At 39.9% G+C, this 24,761-nt stretch overlaps 1 protein-coding gene across 7 annotated transcripts in view; it reads left to right on the forward strand.

Annotated features, from left to right (window-relative positions):
• Window positions 1-24,761, forward strand: part of ADGRG6 (adhesion G protein-coupled receptor G6) — a 125,144-nt gene that overhangs the window by 14,238 nt on the left and 86,145 nt on the right. For 4 of the 7 annotated variants that reach the window (XM_059841853.1, XM_059841856.1, XM_059841857.1 and 1 more), the window contains exon 3: window positions 6,886-6,986. In XM_059841853.1, coding sequence (XP_059697836.1) covers window positions 6,886-6,986 — 101 coding nt within the window. Of the gene's footprint in view, window positions 1-985; window positions 1,247-1,525; window positions 1,755-6,885; window positions 6,987-24,761 lie in introns of those variants that run through there. The other 3 variants (XM_059841854.1, XM_059841859.1, XM_059841855.1) reach the window with 3 other exon arrangements.

Below are 24,761 nucleotides of genomic sequence, written 5' to 3' on the forward strand. Positions count from 1 at the left end.
TGTTTTCTTTCTTTTTTTTTTTTTAATGGGAACTGTTTGCTTTTAACTTCCATTGTACGCTGATAACTTCATTGAATGATTCACTGTGCCAGGTCTTTTATTTCCCCATCCTTCCTAATCCTTCCTGCTCAGATCCATGGAGTACTGTGAAAATTTTGGATTTCTCTGATGACCTTTCATTTCTCCCTTTCTATCATTTCAATGCTTTCCTACCTACCTGTAGAGCAGTCCCGTGTCCTACAGATTTTAATTGAGCAAAGCAACTCAGGATCATTAGCAATGGTGCAAACTACCATCCTCCAAGAACTCTACCCAGGAGTGAGGTGTGGGCCAGCATTCTGTGGGTGCAGCACATCGCCTTGCACACTTTAAAGTGGGTCAGAGCCGCGCCACCTCCACCCACCTATCTCGTGTCCCTAGTGTGTTCAGTGCTTCAAAGGAAACTGACACACTAAGTGCCTTGGAGTCTGTGCCAGCAGCTCTGGGACACAGTGGGACAGTTTTTTGTCTTAAGGCGAGCAGGTGGGCTGATGTGCGCTTCCCTCTGCAGTGCGCAGTGTGGTGGGTGTGCAGCGTGTGCTTGTCCCCGGGACCCTGCTGCCACCGGGATGCTGCGAGGTGCTATACGCTCAGGGCGCTGTCACCGGCAAGGGCAGTGTCCCCAGTAAGGAATCTTCTCAGAGGTGGCCCATGTCCTTTGCGGGTGGCTTGGTGCCTGCGGCTATTATCTAGCCCCTAATCAGTGAGCCGGGTCGCCCGCGTCAGCCCAGAAGGCGCCGTGTGGTGCCGCCCGGGGAGCGCCTTTCCTGGGCGGGGGTGGGCATCCCTCTCCCCAGAGCGGGGCGCCGGTCCCGCGGAGCAGCTCCTCGGAGGGTGCTCGGGGCCCCGGCGGCGGCGGCGCGCCGGGCCCGTCCTGCCCCCGGAGCGCGGTGGGCCGGGCCAGCCGCGGGGCCGCGCCGGGGCCGCCACCTGACTGCGGGGCGCGGGGAGCGGGCGGGGCGGCTTCCCTCCGCACCGAAGTTTCCCCGACTTGAGCAAAGAGAGAGGCAGGTCCCGCCGCGGCGCGGGGTGGGAGAAGCATCGCGGCGGAGGAGGAGCGGATCGGCGCGGGCGTGGAAGAGAGGTGGGCAAGGAGCGATGACCTTTGCGAGGAGCCGGCGAGGGAGCGGGCCAGAGGCAGAGCGAGCGGCAGCGCGGGGGGATGCTTGCTGAGACCCGGAGCAGAGCCGCCCCGTAATGTCACCATGTAAGTCCCTTCTCCGGGCTCTGGGGCGAGGGCTGCGGCTGCCGCCCAGGGCGCTGGGGGAGCGCCGATGGCTCCGCGGGCTGCATCGCGGGGCGAGGAGCCCCGGGCGGCTCGGCAGGGCTTCCCACCACCCACAGTTGGTGGTGAGTAATGTCAGGGCTGAGCCGGGCAGGTAGGTAGGGCTGAAGGAATGGGGAAACGGGGAAGTTTCAAGCCGGGAGCTCGGAGGGCAGGGCTGGCAGGGCTCTGCCCCGTCCGGGCTCCGTGTCCGTCGGCGGCTGTCCTGCCGGCTCCCGGGCGACCGCTGCCTTTCCAGGGCGCCCTAACCCCGTCCTTGGGACGACTCTGGTGGATTTCGCCGTGTTTGCGGGCAAGTAGCGAAACACTTGGCCCCGCTGGCCGCCTGCCCTGAGCGGCGGTGCCCCCTCATCCTCCCGGCCTCGGCCTCTCGGCTCGGGGCCGCGGCCGCTCACGTCGAGGAGCCCTGGCACCGCAGGCAGCCTTCCAGGTGAGGTGCCAGCACGAGTAGGGAAAAAGTAGGGGAAGGGAGAGAGAGGGCAGGGCGGACTTCACGGAGCATTCACATCCGCGCCGCGGCTCTCGGCCGCGCACGGAGCGGGGGCAGCGCGGGGCTCCGCCACCCTCGGGGGCGAGGGGCGGGCGGGGGCTCCCCCTCCTGCTCCTGCCGGACCGCACCAGCCCCGGGCCAGACAGTGCCCTGGCCTTCGGACGCCTTCTCCGGGATATTTCTCCTTTACTGACCGTCCCTCGCCGAAGGTAAGGCGAGGTACTGAGGTCTAGGCTCGGTGTTCCGCCGGTGCGTTCACAGCCAGGAGCGAGAACCTGGGGATGCACCCAGGGAATCGGTACAAGTGAAAAGGGCAGAGGGTTCTCACACAGCGCCGTCAAGTTAAGGCAGAAATCAAGAGTTCCTAAAGATTTAGTGTTGCGGTGCTACCGGGTTGGAAACAACCAGCAGATTTGTTGCCTGCAACTGGGAAAAGTTCCCTTTGAAAGAAAAGCCAAGGGACTTAGATGGATCTGATAGGGCTGATATTGTTTAAATTATAAGGCAGCGTCTTATTTTTTTTTTCATCTCTTTTGATGAGCGTGAGGGTGTTTTCAAAGCTGGCTATAAGAATAATTAAGAACAAGTATTGCTTGACAAAATGAAAGTTTTAAGGGGTATTGTGTAATCAATCTTTCAAGACATTCATGTACTGCAGTTTAAAGCAATGGTTCCAAAGTTAAAATCAACTTCTCTGTTAATCTTGGGGAACTAAACTGTGAGTTGCAATCATCTTTCACTTGCAGTTCCACTTGGGAGTGATTAAGCTTAAAATATTTTTGTTTATAATCTGTGTGAGGAAAAAAATTGTGAAATTGATGCTATCTTTCTTTTAATTTTAAAGTGTCAGCAACATTTTTCCTTAATAGCTTGAGACATGTCAAAGACCAAAAAAAGTCATGTCAGCGTGCCTGAGGCAGAATTCACATCCTACTCCAGGGAATTTTGACAAAGTTTTGAGCACAGAAGATGGTGTATTCGAATTTGTATTGCATGTTTTGGGATGGTACAGTCTACAAATTAAATACTCCAGCATTATTCACATTTTGTGTATGTTGTGATGCAGAGCTGTATATTCCCTAAAAGGCAATGCTGTTTTGTCTGCTAGCTGGCTGCTGGCGTGTAGAATAAGATTTAGTAGTTGGATGTAGCAAAACTCCCAGTAATTCCATCTTGAACTGTGTCAAATTACTATCCATTTATGGTTTAGATAATTTACATGTCTATTTTGCTCTTCTGAAATGAATTGTGAATAAGCTCATTGTCTCCCTATGTTATAGGAAATGAAAGTAGCTGTGGACTAGACTGGACTGAATTGGTAGCTAGAGTGCATAGATGGTCATGTCACACAGTGTCTGCACTGGGAAATGCAAGCCCATAGGAAAATTAGTACTTCTGACTTCAGAAAAATCAGACTCTACAGAAGGCCAAAACGCTCAAAAAAAACCCCAAAAGTTAAGAGGGATTGCTGTTTTTAGACAATATCCATCTGTAGTCGATGTATTCCTACCATAGGTGTCCTAATAATTCCGAAATATGTTGGGTGAAATGTTTTGGTTCTGTGACAATTTCTTCAGAGCTGCTAGTGTGTTACCAGCTGGGGAGAGAAAAGGGCTTTTCCATTTAAACTGATACAAAATAGAGAAGAAAACTCACTATGAACAGTGTTCAGCAATTTTTATGTAACCAAAGACGAAGACTGAAATAATCCATGTCTGAGATCTTTGTTACAGATCCATCTCTTTGTTACAGGGTCCATCTCTGCTTACCTAAACTCCTGGTGTGTTTTACTACATTGCTATTCTGATATCCATCCCCTGTGCTGTTAATGAATATTAAATGACAGAACACATCTTTTTAATAGTATTTAAAATAAGAACACAGGACCAAAGAGGTCTCTTGGGTCATCAAATCTGTGCTGTCAGGGGACCATATCATTCTTTGATAAGCTATAAATAAGCTCAGAACCTGCTGATTTTTCTGTTGAATATTATTGAATTATTGTTTGCTGATTTTTCTATTGAATTATTCATATGCTGTTTGTATTCACTTCTAGATGTTGATTAACACTAGTAACCAAGAAAAAGAAACTTAAAATAAATATGGTGGCTACTAAGCGGTGAATAATATCTGCAACTAAGTTGTGGTTTTTTAAAGCCTCAGAAGTATTTATCAGTTATTACAACACATCATAATTGTCTGAAATGTCAAATTATAAAAATATCAGGGATCGATTTTGTTGTGAAAGAAGCCTTTTTGTTGGCAGTTATCTGACTTCCAGCCCTGACAACTTTCTTGTGTGAACAGGAGTGTTACACATCCCAGTGTAAGGCTGTGAGAAGTCAGCTTTCTGAATTTTGACTTTTCGGCTCTGCAAGATCCTAGGAACATATAAATAACTGATTTCCTCACTAATTAATAGCACTCAGCCAGTGGTTATGCTTTGTAAAACAGTTTTTCAGCAATCCTCTCCAAAAGAAACAGATCTGACTCATGGTGCCCACATTAGTGGAGTGTTTTGGTAGTGTGCGCTTCTGTGTTCATTCTTGTCGGAGTTTGATAAACCTTTTTCTTGTCAACTGAGACAACGTGTTATAAAGAGAATTGTTTTGTCCTTCAGTAGTGGAGAAGTGGAGGAGACAGTTTGCTCTTTTTTATATATTTGGGTTTTTTATTTATTTTGGTGGACAATTGTGTATTTTTAATAGCAGTTATGTAGTTATCTAGCTTTTTACTCTGGAGGAAAGTCTTTATAGCTACTCCTTTCTGCCTTATTCTTTGCACTTATTTGTGCTCTGCACTGTTGTTGCTTATCCATGTTCTTGAAATCCTTCCTGACTAGCACTTTTTACATGGGTGAGGGTGAGGAAGCAGACTATAAACTATCATTCTGGAGCACCACCGAGTACTGGCTTGTAAGCATTACCGCAATGCAAGTAAACAGTAACAAATAGAAATTGGCCAAATTAAATATCTCTTTCAGTCTAACATAGAATTTCATGTTCTTTCAAAAAGGCACTAGAGGAAATGTGACTGAACACATTTACACCAGACCTAAGCAGCAGATGCTTGTCCTGTTATTTTTCCCTGAGTATCTCAAATGTGGTGTTTTGGATTCTCCAGCTATTTAATGAGCAAAACTTTTGTCTGAGCTCACAGAGATATCAAAAGTGATGATACGGACAATTTATCAGTTTGATGGAAATCAACACAGATTTATTCTGAATTAATAAATAATTGTTTGTTTCCTAGTCTGATTACTGTTAAATATGCTTGCTCAAAACAAACCAGCAACAAAAACCAGTAATGCAACTGCTTCTACAGGTTTGCATTGGTAGATTAAGCAGCAGGATGCCATGCATCTCATCTGCAAACTCTTCTGTAGGAACAGGAAAATTCTTTTGTATCTCTGATATGTCATCCTGTTAGCCCCAACATTTCCATTTCCCCACTCTTTGAGTATGTATGTCGTATGTGTTTGCATGTGTGTGTAACTGTTTTCATGTCTTCAAAGGACTTCTGTTCATATTCAATTTTATAAATTAATATTAAAGTTATTGTGGATTTATAAAATATATACATTGGAAAGTAACAGTTTGAGAACCTCAGCCTTCTGTTGTCTGAGATTTTAATAGGGATTTTCGGATCACTAAGTGGAAGGACAATAATTCTATTGTTTGATAATCCAGTTATTTTGTATGTCTGGCTTCATCAAAGAGATTCTTGTATTTCAGAGCCCCATGTTTTCTGAGCTTGTCTTCAACACTTGTTAAGTTTGACTTTACAGCATCTCAGAAAAAATAAATCTGCTTCAGATTCCTAGTTTGATACAACTACCCACAAAGAACTGAACTTCTTTTGTAATCAGATACCTGTGCTATGTAACACTGCACCCAAGGGAAGCCTAACTGATTGCTGCTGAAGTGTCATTTACCTGGGCCCATTGGCATCTAGCCCACAGGAGTGCTTTGATGAATTACTACTTTTAAAGGTGAAATATTACTTGTTCCTTTACAGTGGTTTATCTTGCTGCATTGGTTTCCACTTTGGGAATAAACAGAAGCTTACACTGGAAAAGGTTTTATATTTGCCCCCAGCTTTTGCTGGTGGGTTCACAGCAATATCTGTGGAGGAGGAAGAGTTTTGTCCTTATCTACCTCAGTATAGGTAGATAATATCTTACTGAACAAAAGCCAGTCATCATCACCACATAGGAGAGGAAGAGTTGGTCAAAATAATGCATGTTGTATTTTGTTACTTGTTACTTCCTTTTGCTTGCTGCTAACTTGTTGAATAAAATGAGACGTGAATGTAGAGGAGCACCATTCATTTTGGATGCATGGTTAAAGGTCTGAAGAAGTTTATTGAGACTTTTGCTTCCTTTTTTGCCCACAATGGAGGAAGCATTTTCTTTTAGCCGTTAAATATCCTCTAGCCTGCAAGGGAAAGGAAACTTAATTTCAAGCTATAAGTGGTAGAGACTTTTCTATAACTGCATTTATTTTATGAAATAATCAGGATGTCCCTGACTCCTCTGACAGCGCAGGTGAGCTCCTAGATTTTGGCAAGGAAAGTTTCAGGATTTTCATAAAAGTTGCCAGCAGAAAATACCATGCTGTCAGAACATTAGAACTGAAAAACGGAAAGCTTTGTTAAGGGCAGAGGCAAATTTACTATCTTTATTTAGTCAATAACAAATATGTATTATGTATAAATAAATAGAATAAATGTGTTTATATGTGTAAAATTTCATATTTCAAAGAAACCCCTACAACTTAACTCTTTCAGACTGTGCTTATTGTTTCTTTTACTGAAATACCACCCACATCTATCTGCTTAGAAGCCCAAGGCTGACCAGTCTTCCATTTTGCTGTCTGCTGAGAACCAGACAACATAATTTCTGACCCTTTTTAGCAGACTTTTGTCTCCATTTAAGCAATACGGGGGCCATCCATAATTTTCAGTGCTTTATTTACTGCAGTTTCCTAGTTTGACTAACAACAGAGTCTTCCTCATTTTAGTGTCTTGTAAAACTCCCTGAATTCTTGGTTGCTTTTCTTTATTCCCACAGGATGTCTCATGGAAGTGAAATGTGGTGCTATCACTGGAAATGGAAGCTGCATCACTGTCTCTGCTTGTTTACCACATATGTTATATGCATGCAGCAAGCAGGTAAGTCAGCAATTTATCTTCTTGCATAGATAAATCATCCAGGAGCCAAAGTTTTAATGACCGAGGATTATGCTTATGTATGACTGAATTCTGTACAATACAACACTTTGATGAAAGTGATGCATTATGATCACTATTTGTGATTTTATAGCTTGGGTCCTGTGTTCTGCTACGGCTGAATTTTATTTTTGCCATTTTTACAGTTGTGCTGTTATTAATTGTTACTATTTTTTTCCTTTGAATTTCTTCTTTGAATTCTCTTATTTTGTTCTTTCTTTGTGCTTACCTTGTTAATGCCGCCCTCTTTTGAATTTCTTCTGGTTGTTGAAATTCTGTGCGTAATCATATAGTTCTTCCATTTTCCACAGTACTGTTTGTCCCTGCAGATTGTGTATTTAATAACCCTTCCCTGTAGTTCAAAGAGGTAAAATACCTGGAGTGTGCTCATTATTTTTAAAAGCTTTTATGACTCAAATAATAGAAACATTCCTCAGCAAAGTATATGCAAGTTATATGTAAGATAACTCTATGCTGTAAAGAACCGTCAGTTTAAACTTGACATCATCTTGATCTGTTGTGACACTTCAGCACAGCATAATGTAACATTCTGACTGTTTTCTTTAAACATTTGAAGGAGAGATTTCATTTAGTAAATGTCTTGTCCTGACCGCTGGAGTGCAAAGTATTTTAGGAGATCCAGCTGTTTTGCTGGAAAAAAAGGTATCTGGAGTTTTTTCTGGAGCATATGAAAATTTTGGAGTGGCTTGTGGTGCCCAGCTAATTCTGTATCAGATGGATATTTTTCCTTTGACAGGCTTGCCATTGGAAAAAGGATCGTTTATATTTAGAAAGGGCTTTTAACTTCTCTGGTAATTTTTTTTTCCTTTTTAAAAAAGTGCTTTTTTAATTTTTAAACCTACACTTTTTTTTTTTTTTTAGAGACAAAACAATGTTGTCACTGTGCAGTAGCACTCCCATATTCATATCACTTTAATAGGTGTTTTCCATTTCCATTAAGCTGTAGCCAGAAATGCATTTAGGATCTGCTCTCACCTGTGGCTCCACTGAGTGATGGATTTTGTGTCCTCCTGTTCCTGGTCCATACTTGATCTTGGGCCATGCTGCTGCCATTCTTAGCACAAAGTAAATCAGCAAAACCTCCTCTAATTTACATCTGCTGTGTGCTGTTACCAAATTTGCCAAAATTGTTATCCTTTGCTAATTCCTCTTCGTGACAGATAATTGATAACTGAAAGTGTAGGTAACACAGCAGCCTAAGCCCTCTGAGCCAGAAGGTCCCAGTCAGTGTGCTCTGAGGACAGAGAAAGCCAACCACAAACTCACCTGTGCATTCAGCTAATTGCACCATGGCCAGCTGTGCTGCTGCTGAACAAGTAAGGTCAAAAGCCCTGTGCCAAACTCCAGGATACACTTCTATAAAATCATATATGCCCCTGGCTAACCTCTTCAGCAATAAAATGATTGGTGCCATTGGATTGTAAAAGCAGCCAAAGTGTTCCAGTCTCAAGTGCATCCCTGTGGGGGCTTTTCCTTTCTTGCCTCCACAGGAATAGATTTGAAATCTTCAAAACTGTCAATAAATGGAAAAAATATTTCCCTGTTGGCCTGAATCAAGAGTAGATAAATAAGGTACACTGGAAGGGCCTAGGCTCAGTAGAAAGATGTTTGCTGTTCAGTAGTGAGAGAGATGATGGGTAGTCTGCTGTTGATACTCGACTGAAATGAAAATGAGACATTTACCTTTACAGGAGCCTGTCATTTGGCAGTACTTGCCTCTAGACCCTCAGGGTTCATATTTCTTTTTATGTTGATGTAAAAGCATAGGTTATGCTGCAAAATGGAATCCTTTCATCTGCCTTTTCTAATAGAGCAAGACAGACAAAGCGAGAAACACTGCTGCTCCTGCATTTTTTATTTCGTGTTCTTAAAAGGTATTGGTCACTTTGGCTGTGGATTCGTATGGTATTCATAATCACTCTGGCAGCTTAAGCTTGACTGAATTTACAGTAGAAATCTCATAAAAGCCTGACATTCATCCAGATTCTCTAGTGACCTGTAAGCTTAGAAAGCTATTGGTGCTTATTAAGCTTTGCCCAGAGGAGGTCACATACAAGCAAGGGATTAAGATCATCAGGTCCAGGTTTTATGGATTATTTAGGGGCTATTCAAAAGGATAAAGATATCAGTCACACTGTGACATGGAAAATGCAAAAAGTAATAATTTTATAGTTTAGTTTGAGGAAAACGACAGTACTGGGCCTGTTTTCAGAAACATAGCTTAGGAGAGGGATTACACAGCAGAAAACTTAGAACAGGAGTGAAATGGTCTGTGAAAAGAATATTCAGCCACAGATTGGTAAGGTCCTGACAAGCAGGTGCACAAGTGGAGTGCAGTTCAAAAGTATAGGTCTGGTATCTCAAAGGAATCAATGGATGGATTGTGACACTTGAAACAGAAAGAAATTATTAACACTGAAAAAAATGATAAAGATATAGCATTTACTTTAGTTAAGAACTCAGCAGCCATAAAGTTTGAGCACACTGACTTCAGGTTATGTGTTGTGGGTCAGGGGGAAGTTGCTGCACAGCTCAGTTAATAACTTGTCATAGTTCCGTTCCTGTACGAGGTAGATGTTCCTGATAGTCTTATTTGGGTCGTTTAGCTGTGCCTCAGTTTCCCTGTGATGGGTGTATGTCTCGCCAGTCTTCCTGTGAAAGGGCTGCATGGCAGCTGAGATGTGTGAATGGGGGTGTTTTAAACAGAATTAGTTAAATCTGCTTTTATAGGAGACTCAGATATTCCTAACTTTTTGTTTGTTTGTACATTTCATTCATTTCAGAGAGCCTGGGAGAGAACAAATGGAGTGAACAAAGTTCTAGAAAATGTAACTAATGAAGGCAGACAGAAAGAACTAAGATTTTTTGGTCTATAATAGACAAAAGAGGGAATGCATAAGAACTGAGAATATTTAAGGAGGTAGATGCAGTAGGAGGGATAGACTGATCTTTTCAAGTTGAAAGGGCAAAAAGAAATGGGCTTAAATTACAAGATAAATGAGGGGAGGACATCTCATCAAAAGGTTTAGATAGCAGTGAAACAGATGTCAAGAAAGACTGGGAAATCCCAGTCCCTGGAAATGTATAGTAATATCTACCAGAAATGTCTTAAATCTGCAGTCCTCTTTCCCCAGGGCTGAGAAATACATTATATTATTTCCAAACTTCCCTAATATCTATAGTTCCTTCTTAATCATTGTCCTGTAGAATCTCTTTTGGTTAAAAATCTGGGAAATGAGAAGACCCATTGGAAATTGCATGTCTTGGAATATGACAGTGCTTTTGCTGTGTCTAAGAAGTTATTTTGCTTTTTGTCCTGTCACAATGGCTTCAATTTGTCTGACATAAGGAAGCAGCAGTTCAGTATGGAAAGGAAAAATCGGTTGCTTCAGGTGTGTTTAACCTCATAAAAATGTTCAGTTTAGTCTCCCCCTTGCTTTTTTGCTTTTCTGCTGTCATAATAAAATGTCTATTGTTTCAATATTGTGCTGTCTTTTCAAGTTGTCTGTGCTCTCTCTGGTAACTCAGGAGCAGAACTGGAGTTTTCTCAGGGACCTTAAATGCAGATTGCAGTTTGCATAATTATTTTCCAGTCTAGTTATTGAGTGTCTTGTCAGCTCTGGACTTTCAGAGTTTTGAACACTTGAACATTTGAGGAGATGGCAACATCCTCATAAGAGTTTTCACCTTCTTATGTCATTAGTAGCCTCATAGTTACATAAGAGTCAATAAATATTTTAAGTTTTCACTGCTGTGCAACCATATTTAGTTTTATTCAGAATGTGAAAAATATTTATTTTAATAAAGCCATGAGGACATATATAATTCTTATTACACTATTTCTGCATTATGCCCCATGCTGATGTTACCACAAAATTCCTGTGGCTGTAGCTAATGCCAGAATGAACCTTTGTCCTTTGGTCATCCACCAGTAAAGTGCGCTGGTGTCGCATTTCCACATCCTCAGAGCAGTTTAGTCAATTCTTAGGAGCTCACTGAAGTGTAAATTTCAATTCTGTGGCAGCCCTGGAATCTTAATTTTAGTGGTGATTCAAAGCAAAATTTCTGTATTTAATTCATCAAGAAAAAATAATCTGAAGGCAGGTCCTTCACCCACATGTCTGATGATGATGATCCACAAGATCATCTTTGTCTGTTATGCTCCTTAACGACGTCTGTGTAGATAAAGGAGGGAATAAAGTCCTCCCTTGTTTATGGGAGGATTTCAGGGTGAATCTGTGGGTTCAGAAGCCTAATAAGAGATGGGAAGTCAGTATGGTGGGAAGTACTGCTCATGCCACCAGTGCTAGCAGCAAGAGTTAGTGACATGGTGAAAATGGATTGGGCTTTATCTGGCACAGCCAAGTCAGGAAGTGTGGTTTTTTCATCACAGATCTCAAGCTGCCTACCCCAGACAGGGGCCAAAGATCCTATCACTGGGCAAATGATGAAATGGTTGTCAGCACATTCCCTTATCTTCCTCCTTCTTACCATGTGCAGAACAAGAACCCAAGTGCCAAGGCATTAACCCAGTCCTCACATACAGCAGGGAGTGGTTTGGTAAAGTTGTTACTGGTGCTTTGTCAAACTCCTCTCATGGCATCCCAGGGGTGGATGGGTCTATTGCTGAGCAGGGTAAATGTGACTGATAGTTCTGTCCCTGACTCAGGCATGGAAATTCTTGTTTCTGAAAGTTATGGAAAACATCAGGAAATTTAAAAAGTTTGGAAAAAAATATTCAGTCTGGCAGTTTTTCCTTACAGAGGCATACATAAATCATGAGTAATTGAGAGATTAGTCAGAAGGAATCTATGTATTTAATGAATTGCTCCAAGGTTTTTTTTGTTCTTTCCTCTTTCACTGTCAGGGTTTTTTTAAAATATATTTTAATTTACCTTAAACAAAACATATCATAAGCTATCACTTTTATGTTCTGTTTAATGTCTAAATTTTTGCTGGCTTGAGGCATGTGTTTAGAATTTCTGTTCATACAAATCTTGCAGAGAAAAAGTTGCTAGTCGGCTTACTTGTATTTCCCCTAGTTGACAGTTTGTTAATATAAAAGTAAATTACTGTTGAAATGAATTTCACAGGAACCTGCCTTTCATTACTTCTGTTTACTTCTTTTGGCTATAATCTTTTGATGGTGTTGATAATTCTTTTCCTTTCCTTAAATGTTTCAACCCCTTTGCATTAACCATGACAATACTGCCTTAATAAAAGCACAGTGATTTTCCCCCTCCTCTGATATGCCCTCGCAGCCGAACCCATATGGAATGTGCTCAGGCATTCCTAAGCTGACTACGACCTCATTCTGCAGGGTCTCTGCACTCCTTTATTGGAACAAAGGCTAAATAATGTACCTCTCTATAAACAGTATACCTTCAAAGAAAGAGCAACCTGTCACAGAAAGTCCAGTCTTTACAACCTACAGTATTTTACAATCTGTTTATAAATTATTTTTGCCTCATTTTCTCTGTTCACTGTTAGAAATTAGAAAACATAGCCAAGAGAAGCTTGAATATTTGTCAATACTATTTATCACAACACATAACAAAAGCACCTACCTTAGCAGTATATCCAAAAATAGGCTCAAGATGACTTGTGGCCATCTGGACTGTGCTTTACAAAAGGCTGCCCTGATGGAGGTTATTAGGTGGAAAAAATTTTTTTTTTTTTGGTATTTGTCACTGCTCTCAATAAAGTGGATGAAAATTTTAGAACAATGTGTGTTTCTGTCTTATTAAAAAACTGAGTCTTTGTGTATGCCACTTTTTTCCTCCTGTGGATTTCTAATGTGAGAAGCACTCTATTGTGAAGGTACAAGAAATAGAAGTTTTCCAGGTAAAAGTCCCTAACATACAAGTCTAGCAATTGTGTGCTGTGCATTTCAATAGGTATCACTGTTAATACTGTGTAATTAAATTGGTTGATTTAATATCCCGATGGACTTCTTAGAAGTGAGTAATTACCACAGTAAAGTCAACATTTCTCAATTAATCAGAAGGGCTGATCTTGCAGATTTTAGATGCCTTTTTTAATGTCCATGATTACTTTTGCTTGAACATAGTATTTGTTTGCTTAGTGAGATAGCTTAAGCTTTTTCCACAAGGTGTAACATGTAATGCTTACTAGATCAAGGCCTCAGTTATCACTTTCTGATAAAGAAATGTTAAAATTTGCATTTTCACACAACCACGATACAGTGATGTCTGAGATAGATAGACAATACTAAAATGAAGAAAAACATATATGATGCTTATTTTTCAAGAATCTGGAAAAAAAATGAGGGAATTGTGACTGTGTATGAAAAACATCTGCTTACATTATTCACGTGTACTGTTTCTGAATTTCTTTCTCTCATCATGGAAGAGAAAATTATCTCTGCTGTGGGAGGAAAAGAAAATATTTTAGCTATTGACTGTGAACTTTTTCTACAGAGTTAACAAAAATATTAAAGTAATAATGAAAAGTTACTTTGGAGAAGTACATCCCTTGCTGTGATACGTTGAACCAAAACTACTTTTCCTGCCCTAGATATGATAATACAATTTATTTTAATAAAGCCATGAGGACATCTATAATTCTATAAGCATGCATATCAAGGGAAGGGAGGGTTTCCAGAAACTCCTCTTGTTTTGTCTGGGTTCAGTGCTTGTTGGTCTGCTCAGTTCCTGTAAATTACAGACTAAGCTCTAACTCTTGCTGCAATGCAGGAAAATTAAGAGTCTAATTCAGAGTTAGAAGTCTGCCTATGTAGTCTGGCCTCCAGATATCTTTCACATAAGTCAATTTTAATTGCTGTCTCTAAAAAGATCAAGCCACTTTCCATTCTAAACCCAACTCCACTCCTGTATTTTTGGTACCACTATGAACTTCTGCTCTTTTTTTTTATGATCTTTCATGTTGTAGGTTTTGTGGAGTTTTTTGGTTTATTTTTTTCCCCTATTGTCTGGGGCTACAGCTGCTTGAACAGTATGTTAACTGTTTTCAATTTGTTAGTTGGAATCAATTTTGCTAATTGTTCTCAAGATTTCAGCTCCCAAAGATATTCACCAATTCCCATTCTGTAAATTTCCTTTTCAGTAATTTCTGAACATCTTTTCTGTTATTTACTGGTTTGTCCAAATTCCAGTGTAGCAAATAGTCAGTTTTGACAATAGAGGCCACCACAGTGGTAACTCAGATTGCATAATCCTCTAAAACTACTGCTGTGTTAATTAAGATGGTAAGACAGTTAATATTGTATGGAAGTGTCAGCATGGCATATTTTCAGAGAAATTAATGTTTGAAAAGTTCTTCTAGACTGAAAAAGTGTGTATTGGAAAATAATTTACTCAAGAGTAACAAAAATTTCCTATTTTTGCAACCATTTTTCTTTTGGATTTCTCCAAAGCAGGCCAACTATCTCCCTGTACAGTTTTTTTCCAGAGCTAAATATCTGCAAGAGCTTGCAGGGTAGATCCATGAGAAGATTGTCACACAGCTAATGTAATTTTTGAAAGGCTACAATGCAATCAGATTTTTTTCTAGTTCCAGCTTTTTTCACTCATGAATATGCTTCTTAATGGGTGTCAGACAGAGAGCTGCAACTCCCTGTCTCAAACAGAGTTTGTTTTGTTCAGATGCTTGCTCTGGCTTCTCAGAGCTCTTTTAATTAAGAACTGTGCAGTGACAAATCCATACTATGAAACTGAAGGCATTTTTTAATCAGAACTTGCTTTTTAGGTGGAGGGAAAGACCTCATGGTTGAAGTTATCACAGAGGCATTTGTACAAGTGACCCAGTCCTCTGTGACTTCTTTTTTAAGTGTGAGGGCAACTGTTTTTTCTCATTGACTTGAATTTACAGGAGAAGTCTATAAATGGGTTTAAATTTTGAATATTTTTTTCTTCTTCTGGTTCTGTCTAAATATCTTCCATATCCAAAGTGTGATAGTCACATATTATACTACATTTTATAGAAACTGAAAGTGTACAAAGAATCCTGAAATCACTTGTCTGATGAGTTGTTAAAAGTACAGAAAGGAACAGTAGTGTGTCTTTTGCAATGAAATCTAAAATAACTGAGAGATTTAATTCTGGGTATGGGTGCCCACCCACCCAATATTTTGAATAGCAAATCGGCCAAATGGTGTTAACTTATCTGGGGTTTTAACTTTGGTTTAAAGAACCATTATATTTCATGCATGTATGTAATATACACACAAAAATAAAAGGGCAAAATACTGGTGTTGAAGAACTACATCATTTGTACGATGGGTGAGAAGTTGTGGGGTTTTAAAAAAAATTGTTTGACTGATAAAGAGACTTAAAGGAAGCGTAACAGTACCCATGATGGGCCCCCTCCTTCACATGGGTAAGCCTGGTACATCAGATGTGCACTAGCTGTTCTGGTTACAGTTAATTATAGAACTGCTTTATAAAGCACTTTTTTTTCTTTGATCAGTCAGATTTTGGCAGTATACCATTTCTGTAATATCTAGTATTTTGATCATATTTTAAGTTGGCTGTGCTTCTGCTAAAATCTTGCCATTGGAACTGGCAAAGAGATTGTATGTTAGAAATGCCACCAGTCAGGCCTTCCCTCTGTCTGTCTCTGCACGTAAGGAATTGCTCCACTGTTGAGTGATTATTTCACTACTATACAAATGAATTGCATTTAACCCTTCTTCATTCCTGGAAAAGTCTCTGAGGAACTCAAAAAGGCAGAAGTAGCATGGGTAGAATAATAAATTTCTCTTTCCAGTGGCACATGGCAACCAAAGGCTACTACTGAGGATTAAAAAGGCAAACATCTTTCTATGTATACACTCCCCCTCTCTAATAAAATATACACATATTTTTCATGTGGGTAATACCAAATGACAAGTTTCTTAATCTCTGGCCAAGAGATCTAGCAACTTAAAAGTTACCTGCAAATAATATCTGGTTTAGTTTTGGGTGGGTTTCTTTCCTTGTTTATTGGCAATGTTGATGTATGTGATACAAGTATTCTGTTTTAGACAACTCCTGTGCTTACTGACTCCTTTTCCTATTATCTTCAACAAAAGTATTTGAAGTTGTTCTTTTTTTTAGAGCTTAACAAAATTGAATTACTGGCTATTTAATCATAGAATCAATAGCTGAACTCAAAATCTTAGGGAAAAAATGCTTGGCTGCATAAATCTTTTCTGAATAGCACATCATAGCAATGGAATGTAGCAGATGCCAGAAATGTAGCTGAGAAGAGTCCAGTTTTTAAAGCTATTGTTTTCACAGCATTTATCTTGCCTTAACATCCTAATAATTTTTCTGGTGTAATAAGTATTCTGAATCTTAAGGAGAAAATTACAACATTAATTTAAAAAATTTGCCATGCTCTCTTAAAAGCATTAATTTTCTTAAATATGTATTCTTTTCAAGAAAGTAAAGGAAAATAACTTACTAATAATATGATTGAGAAAATAATGACATAATTTCATAGAAAGTCTGTGCAGTGCTTTTTTATGCTTAGGAGTGGGGAAATTGAGACAAATCCGCTTTAATCTTAAAGTTGTCTTTTGCACAACTTCTTGACTAAAATATAAGGAAATTCTTAAGTGGATGTCCAGCTCTGTATGTTCTGGTGGTTCCTCCATGGTTGGGTAACATTCGTTTTACTGTGTCCCACCAAACTCAGTGCAGGTTTTACAGCCCTTGAATAAGAGCAGGGTGACATCACTGTGGAGCTCTTTGGAAAACCCCTCCCCAAAAGTCCAAACAGAAACTATGTGGAAGTTAGTGCCTTGGCCAAGCAGTGCTCCTGTGTCAGAGGAAGCCAAAGTTCTGCCCCATGGCTTTACAAGGTTTAATTTGCATGGTGCTGCATCACTGCTCAGTGTTCAGAAAGGAAAAAGGCTTAAAGAAGGAAAGAAGAGTTGCTGTGTACACTTGGCAATGATTATATGTTGTAACTTGTGGGTTTTGTCTGCAGATTACTGTGATCTCACCCAGTGAAATGGAAGAGATTTTTGTATTCTGCTTTTTGTCTGCATAATCCCCATGTCATGTGAATCCTTTCTTAGTACTTAAGAATTGACTTGAACACCAGAAAAAAATTCAGATGCACAAACTCTTCTGGAAGGATTGAGACTGAAAGACTTTTTCTTCCAGCACTGTTCCTGCTTTTTTGGGGGACATGGTACCATTTGTGGGAGTCAGAGCACCTCAGATTCCCTGAGATTCAGTGTTAAATGAATATTCTCAGCACTCTCAAAAACTGAGTTTTTCCTGAGCCAAGGAGAAACCAGTGGCTTCGCTCTATCACTCTCTTTTTCACCTAGGTTTAATACATCAGTTTGGTGATTGCTCAGTAACTGTCCGAGTCAGTTAAAATATCGTAAGAATCCAGACATCCACTCTGGTTTTTAATCCTAATGCACAGAGGAAAGCTTTGTTTTTCCTTTTGAAGTGAATTGTTTTTGGTTATAGTGACATGATTTTTTCAGCTTTCCTCTTATTTTACTTAAGTGTTTCTAGTGAGAAGACAGCTCAGCCTGGACAGAGTTTTAATCTTTAGGGTGAGGTCTACAATGCTTTTTATCTTAATCAGCTACTGTGTTTATTCACTTGAAAAATGTGAAAATCCAAAGAAACATCTTTTATTAGCAGGGATCAAGCCAGACTTAAAAAAAGAAAAAAAGGAAAATCAGGTCTATTAGCAATTTGTGGTATTTCACATTAGATTTTGATTAGTTTCCCTTTGCAGAATTCAATATAAGAAATGATACAAGGACAGCAGATCTGAAAAATAATGCTATATGCTGTAATAACAAAAAGGTCTTATACTAGAATCTGGTCATCAAAATGTGACCATCGTGAGTCACAGACATAAATTACTTAATAGCAGTTGATAAAACTTTTTTTTTCTTGCCAGGAAGCTCTTTCTGCCAGGAAGTTCTTTATACTTTGTCATAATTTAATTCTCTTCATGTTTGTGGTTCAGTTTTTATCCTGGTCTCACAACAGTCCCTGTTTATTCCTCTTACATCATTCCTCATAGTAATTGTGGTGTCAGTGTGTTAACTTAGAAGTGTGTCTACAAATACTGATGGTAACAAATATGACAGTCAAATGCTGTGCAAGTAGACTTTGTGTGGCTGAGGTGCTGTATACATTCAGGAACCAGTTACTTGGGAAGCAGGGAGATGTTCTGCACTATTATCCAGCACTGTTGGGCTATACTTACCAATTTGTCAACAATTATGAAAACCACCGAAGACCAATATGCCCAGTCTAAACACTGATCTGGGAAATACATTCCCTTATGGACCTTTCTTGGGGTTATGCTATGTATTACATATGAAGCCTTTAGTAAGATTAACAATTTGCCTGTCATGTTTTAAAGCTATAATGCAACTCAAAGAGGATTACCCACCTGAATTCATAAGATAAATATTAAATAATAATAATAATGGTGGTATTTTATTACTTTTCTCCATGTAATATGAGCTTTCTTAAGTAAACAAGTAGTAGTTGGCATTATTACTGCTGGAGATGGTCTGGAGGTAGCATCTGCCATTACCCTGTGCTTGTGTCCTGCCATAAATAAAGCTACTTGTTCTTTGATGTTACTTTAAAATATGCAACTACTATAAATTATAAAAATTACTGATAAATGATCCTAGAACATTTTATGTTTATGATACAACTTAAACTTTACCTGAAGCACATGTTGAACTAACATTTTGTATAAGTTTAAGGACAAAAGGCCATAGGGAAACATGGTATTATGTTTATTTGGATTGTGCAGGTGGATCTCCTGTGTGCGCTGACAGATTTGTAAATCCAGCCTCAGAGCACAAAGACTTTGTCCACGCTTTAAGTAAATTTTGTTATTGAGTATAGGCTGCTTTGATCATGGAAAAATATATCTTATGAGACTTGAATGAATAATGGCTTTCATTGTGAGCACCTCTTTATCAGCAGCAATAAGAGAGGTTTGAGTAAATATCCAGGCTCCCAACTATAGGTGGGTAATGCCATATCCTTGTAATCTGTCTTTTCTAATTATGACACAGTGTGTTTATTTCTGAAATGCCACGTGCTATTAAATGGCTCTTACTTGTCTGTTACTGCTTTAAAGTAACGCAACCTTTTAATCACACCAGTTCTGACAAAGAGTAAGACATTCATCTGTTTTTATTTTGCAATAATTTCCTGTCTTATGTGGAGGCATGGAAAAGCTTGGGATTCAACCAGTGAAATAGAGAATTATAATCTAGAATCAGCAGTTGCTAGTTTAGTTGATATGTCAAAAACCTGTGTGGTAGACCAGCGGGGAAGGTTTCCTTTGATTGTCACACATGTGTAGTTTTCAAATTTGACTTATTGTAAATAATAGAATAAAACTTTAGTAAGAAAATAGATACAAGAAAGTAGTAAGTCTAGAAAGCTGTCAACTCAGTAATTAGGAAATAACATACTTGAAGGATTCAGCTTGCCTATGGATTTTTCTATTTTCACATCCGTGGTGATCATGCAGGGTGTAATACAAAGCCACCTGCTTTTTGTGTCTGGCCATTAGTTTTGTACAAAGTAGACATGCCAGAAGGCTGAAAACAAATATGGTTTTTAAGGTCTTTGCCTAAAGTGTGGCCAGAGGTGAAATATGTACGCTGAATGAGGAACTGGATTACAAAGAGATCTCATGGCAAGGGTGGCTGAAGGCTGTGCTAGAAAACTGAATTCTGTCTCTATTTTCTGTTATGGGTGGCCCAGCAAATTAATTTCATGCCTGTCTTTAATGTGTCTCAGTTTCTGTCACTAATTTAAACCTATAGAACGATTTGCATCTCTGATTGCAGCTGAGGTGAATAGGAACTGTCTTTGAATATATAAACATCTATATAGTGCTGCAGATCACAAGTAAGTTAGATCTTGCATGTCTGAGACACCTAACATCAGAAGGTTTTTCTGAACTTGATATTCCCCAGATATACTTCTGTAAAATGAGTTTAAGAATACTTCTTCCATCACAGCCATATTGTAAGTTTTTTTAATAAAACAACTGTTGGAGAAAGGTTCAGATGTTACACTAATGAACACCACAGAAGAGCTCATGAGGAAGTCAGTGATAATGCCTCAGGAGAGAACTGGAATCGCTTCAAGGTTGAGGGTAACACATCGAAGAACAGAAGTAAAGCAGGATACTGCAAAGTTGCTTGTTTCATGGGGTTTGTCCTTCCTGTGCACTGAATGGGATCCTGCAAAAACAGTAGTATGTGATTATGTAATTGAAGATTTTTTTTCAATTATCTGTGCACAAGGGCCAGAGGAAGGTTAACTCTGGCATTTCCTAACTTCAGTTGTCCTTGATTGTGCAACCCTAATGGTGTCTGTTTCTGGGAGGGGTTTATATTGTTGAGATGTCTGTGTATGTGTAGATAAAACTATAATTACTCTTAGAGATATTTAGTTAGAATTCTAATGTATCCCCTATGAAGAGCAGAAAGTCCTCTTAACAAAATGTAACTTACTTATTTTTCTTGTTTCATGCATTCCCACTTAATCAAGATGTTCTCCACTATATTTTTGTGACATTTTAAGGAAGCTGAATATGACAGTGATTGGAGTAATCAAACTATTTCTCTGTGAAGCAATTTGCTTAGGACTAGAACTTCCTTTTTCATTTAATTATTTATTGCAGCCTTTGAATTATCCAGCAGTTAAAACAACTGCAGCCTGGTTCGGTACAACCTAGCTAACCCCAAAACACAGTATTTCATAATAAAAATGAAAAAAGGAACAGAGAGATATTTTATTGTCGTATTTCCAGCATGCTTCTAACATTTGAAAGATTTTTTTTTCACTTCATTTTTGTATTCTGTGTATAACTTCAGGACTTCAGGGGAATTTCCGGTTACACACTTAAAAAATATGATTTCTTCATCTTCTCGGATATTTTCTCCAGGGTGATGAATAGGTACAGTTTGGTTGGGGCTGGGGGGGGGAGGTTTAGCTTGCTAGTATGCTTTTGTGTTTGTTTGTTTTTAAGACAATGTAATTTTAGTTTATTGGTGATTGGTTTGTGTAGTCCTGTGGGAAATAGGAAACAAAACACTTGGCATTAGGAACAGCGGATTCAATGATTCTCTTAGTAAAAGAGTGACAAGAGAATATCTGTCTAGGGAAAAGATGTTAAGGCTTTTACTTCTGCAGTGTTAGTTTCTGAAGGAGCACCTGGGGAGTGTTTTATTCTGGATAAGCAGGTTCAGTGTGGACTGAGGTTTCAGGGGAGGTGGCATTTTTCTAGGAAATGGGGTTCTCTGAAATGCATACAATCTTTCTGGGTATCTGTGTTAATGGCAGAGTGCCCAGAGCTTTGTGGAGAGATTCCTACTTCTTCAGCAATAAATAAAGTAAATAAAGAAATACAGTTAGGATATCTTTGATGTTAAGATAGTCTGTTAGATGAAAGACTGGAACTGGCATGCAGTGCCAAGCACCCCCTGCTTCCTTAGTGCCTTTGGTGCCAACATCCTCAGAAAGATCAAGAATCCTAATCCTTAAAACAGCAGATTGAAAAAGGATTTCCTTTAGAGCTGAGGTTGTTTTTCTTACTCTCCAGACATGTAACTAGTCGTAAGACAAATGAGTCTTCTAGAAATTATGAAATTTCTAATAAGTGTGTCAGTTTTCAGATTACAGATTGTATGAAATAATTTTTTCCTATAACCGTGGACAAAGTCTTGATATCCATCTGCCCTTGGAAAAGTTGTAGGTCTGTTACTTTAAGATGGGGCCAAGCCAGCCCAGTGTTCATATCTGGGCATCTGGAATAGAAGAGTTAAAGCAAAGCCTGTGTACTTGATACTTTTCCTCAAAACTCCCAATCTTCAACTCTTTCCATTTTGGGAATGAAAATCTAACTGAGGCTGGCGTGGCTTGTCTGTTTGGTCTGCAGTGGATTTCTGCCAGCTAGTTGCCCACTCCCTGTGAACTCACACATCCACAGTTGTCCTCAGGCAGGGAGTGCCAAGTGTCCATTTCCTGCTGTGTGGAGAACCACTTGTTCTCCTAACTTTGAACCTGGCTTCTATTACAAAGGGTCACTAAGTGATGACAGTGAGCAGGTACTCTTTATCTCTCTTTTCCCTGTCACTTACAGACCTTTTGTAGACCTTTGTCTGTTCTCCATTACATTGTCTCTTTCCCAGCTTGAGAGTACCTGGCTACTCCCTCTTTTGCCCTGGCCATCTCCACCCAGGACTCACACCCATGCATCCTCTTCCCTGTGGCCCAACAGCTTCATAAAACCCAGGCTGGGACATCCACATGTGCCCTGGGCTGTCACTGGCTGGGAGCAGCAGGAGCTCGGTTGCCCACGATGGAGGAGGATCTGGAAGCCAGGCTGACCCCAGCACAGACAGGGTCCTCACTGGCTGGATGCAGTCTCAGCATGTCTGGGTTGGGTTAATAGACAGGCTGAGGTGAAGAAGCAGGTCCAAGGTGCATCCAGAGAGTTTTGTTAGGAGCAGCCAGAGACAAAGGCCAGAGACAGATACACCTACAGCATGTGTCCAGCAAGAACTGAAAGCCAATTAAGGGCTTTTAGTGCACTCAGGGCACTGTCAAGCTTATCTATGTAGAATTTTATTTGTCATTTTATTGCCTAGTCCCTCTGTCTTATAGGAGACTCATTTTTCTCTTCTTTACAGCTTGCCTTCAAGGTATCTACTGTCTGGAGCAGCTTTCTATCATCAGCAAACTTTGTCTGTACTCCTCTACTGCTTTTCCAGATACTTTCTGGATACACTAATTAGTGTGGATTCCAACAAAGACCCCTGTGGGACTCTGCTGGTGGTTTTTTTGTGTTTTTTACACCTTCCCATTTGCGCCAATGCCCTACTTCTTAGCCAGTTACTCTTCCGTGCCAAAACTTTGCTTTTTAAACAATGGCTTCTTAATGGCTCTTAAAGCTTATGGTGAAAGTCTTTGCCAGAAATCTTCTGGATATCCAAGGGAAATATGTACAATTGGGTTGTATTAGCCCACATGGCACAACTGAAGCCTGCAGAGAGCTCCAAGAAGTTTATAAGACAAAATGTCACTTTACAGAAGTCATGTTGACTCCCCAAATAGATTTTATTTATCCAGGTGTCCACTAATTCTAGCATTTCTTGTACCACAGATCCTTTGTGGTAGCCAAGGCACTGGACTGGTCAGAGGGAAAAATTGTGGTAAGCTGGTTTTACTTGACTGCCTGTTACCAGCACTCTGTACAGGTGTTAACATTATTAGAAAATCTTTAGGATGTATGACTTGTAATTACACTCCTGGTGCAGTGCTCTAGACTAAGACTGCATCTGGTAAAAATGGGCCCGAAAATAATAACATGTGTTTGATCATGTTGACAAGCAGTGGAAAGGACTGAGCGGTACTTCAGGTCCTCTATTAAAATGTAATGAAAGCTTCAAGCAGCTCACTTGAGTGGTAATTCCTCACAACTGTGAGCGTTAGCAGAACAACCTTTTCAGTTGCAACAAATATCTAGACCACCCTCTCACACCCTGTTAAAAGTGTCAAATGGCTGTTTTTCCCTCAGACTGTGAAGGGGACAAAAGTGCAATCACTGCAGAAGGAATGGATTCATTTCTTCTTTCTTCTGAAATGCAGAAGAGACAGAAAGAAACTGTGATGCAGAAGGAACTGAGATAGTCTGTAATGCACTATATATGCTATAAGTTCTTTCTCACAAATGAGGGAACTAACCTGTTATTCTGCACAGTGCAGATCTGGTAGCCATAGGACTAATGGTCCTACCTCTCCCTAAAAGGACAGGAGCACTTCAGCATATCCTCGGATCAGCTCAGATATATGGTCACATAGATTATTTCTTACTGGTGGGCAGTTCAGCAATCAGCTGGTTCTGACACCAGAGGTTTTTAGACTCCTCTGTTTGAAAGACCATGCGGATGTGAGCTCTAAGCAGAAGATAACACTGTTGTGCTAGTTTTGGTTTTTTAGTGATCCAAATGGCAAGAAACTTCTGATGCTGTTACTTCCTGTAAAGTAATTGCTTTCTCAGAACAGGGCAGCTTGTTACTTGCAAATGAAGTAGCAACATTTTCATGTGCAGAGAAAACCTGAATTGGCTTAAAGGAGATTTAACTATGAGACAAAATAAAGTTAAATATTTGTACACTGGAAATGGGATTTTTATTGTCATCATTTTTCATGAAATAATAACATTTCACATTGCATCTGTGCTAAGAGTCACAGATTACAACCATAATGCAATGATTTCCTATTATAGCTGCAGCTTTGGCTTTTAAAATGAAACTGGACCTTCGGTTAGTGTCGAGGATACAGTCCTTGGAGAAAGACAATCTTCAGGCAGAGCAGAGTTGCTTTGAGCAGAATTCTGCTGTGGGTAGCAGATCTGCTGTAGTCCTGCTACATAAGGTGTAGGGTTACCTTGTTGCTGTTAGGGAAGGGATGTGAACATATGGTTCATACTTTTATCATCTTGTAGTGACAAAAGCAGTAGGTGCTGCCAGGTTGGCTTTCCAGAGCTCTGGTGATAACTCTGCTTCATGCCTGAATCACTCAGCCCACTCTGTCCCTTATACTCTGCTGAAGTGCCTTCCTCACAACCCTTTTTCTACAAACAGGCAAAGACCATTCTTAACCTATTGATAAGGTTTGAAGGTAAGCATGGTGGCATTTATTTTTG

This window comes from Haemorhous mexicanus, chromosome 3 (genome assembly GCF_027477595.1).
Source record: "Haemorhous mexicanus isolate bHaeMex1 chromosome 3, bHaeMex1.pri, whole genome shotgun sequence".
Taxonomy (NCBI): Eukaryota; Metazoa; Chordata; class Aves; order Passeriformes; family Fringillidae; genus Haemorhous; species Haemorhous mexicanus.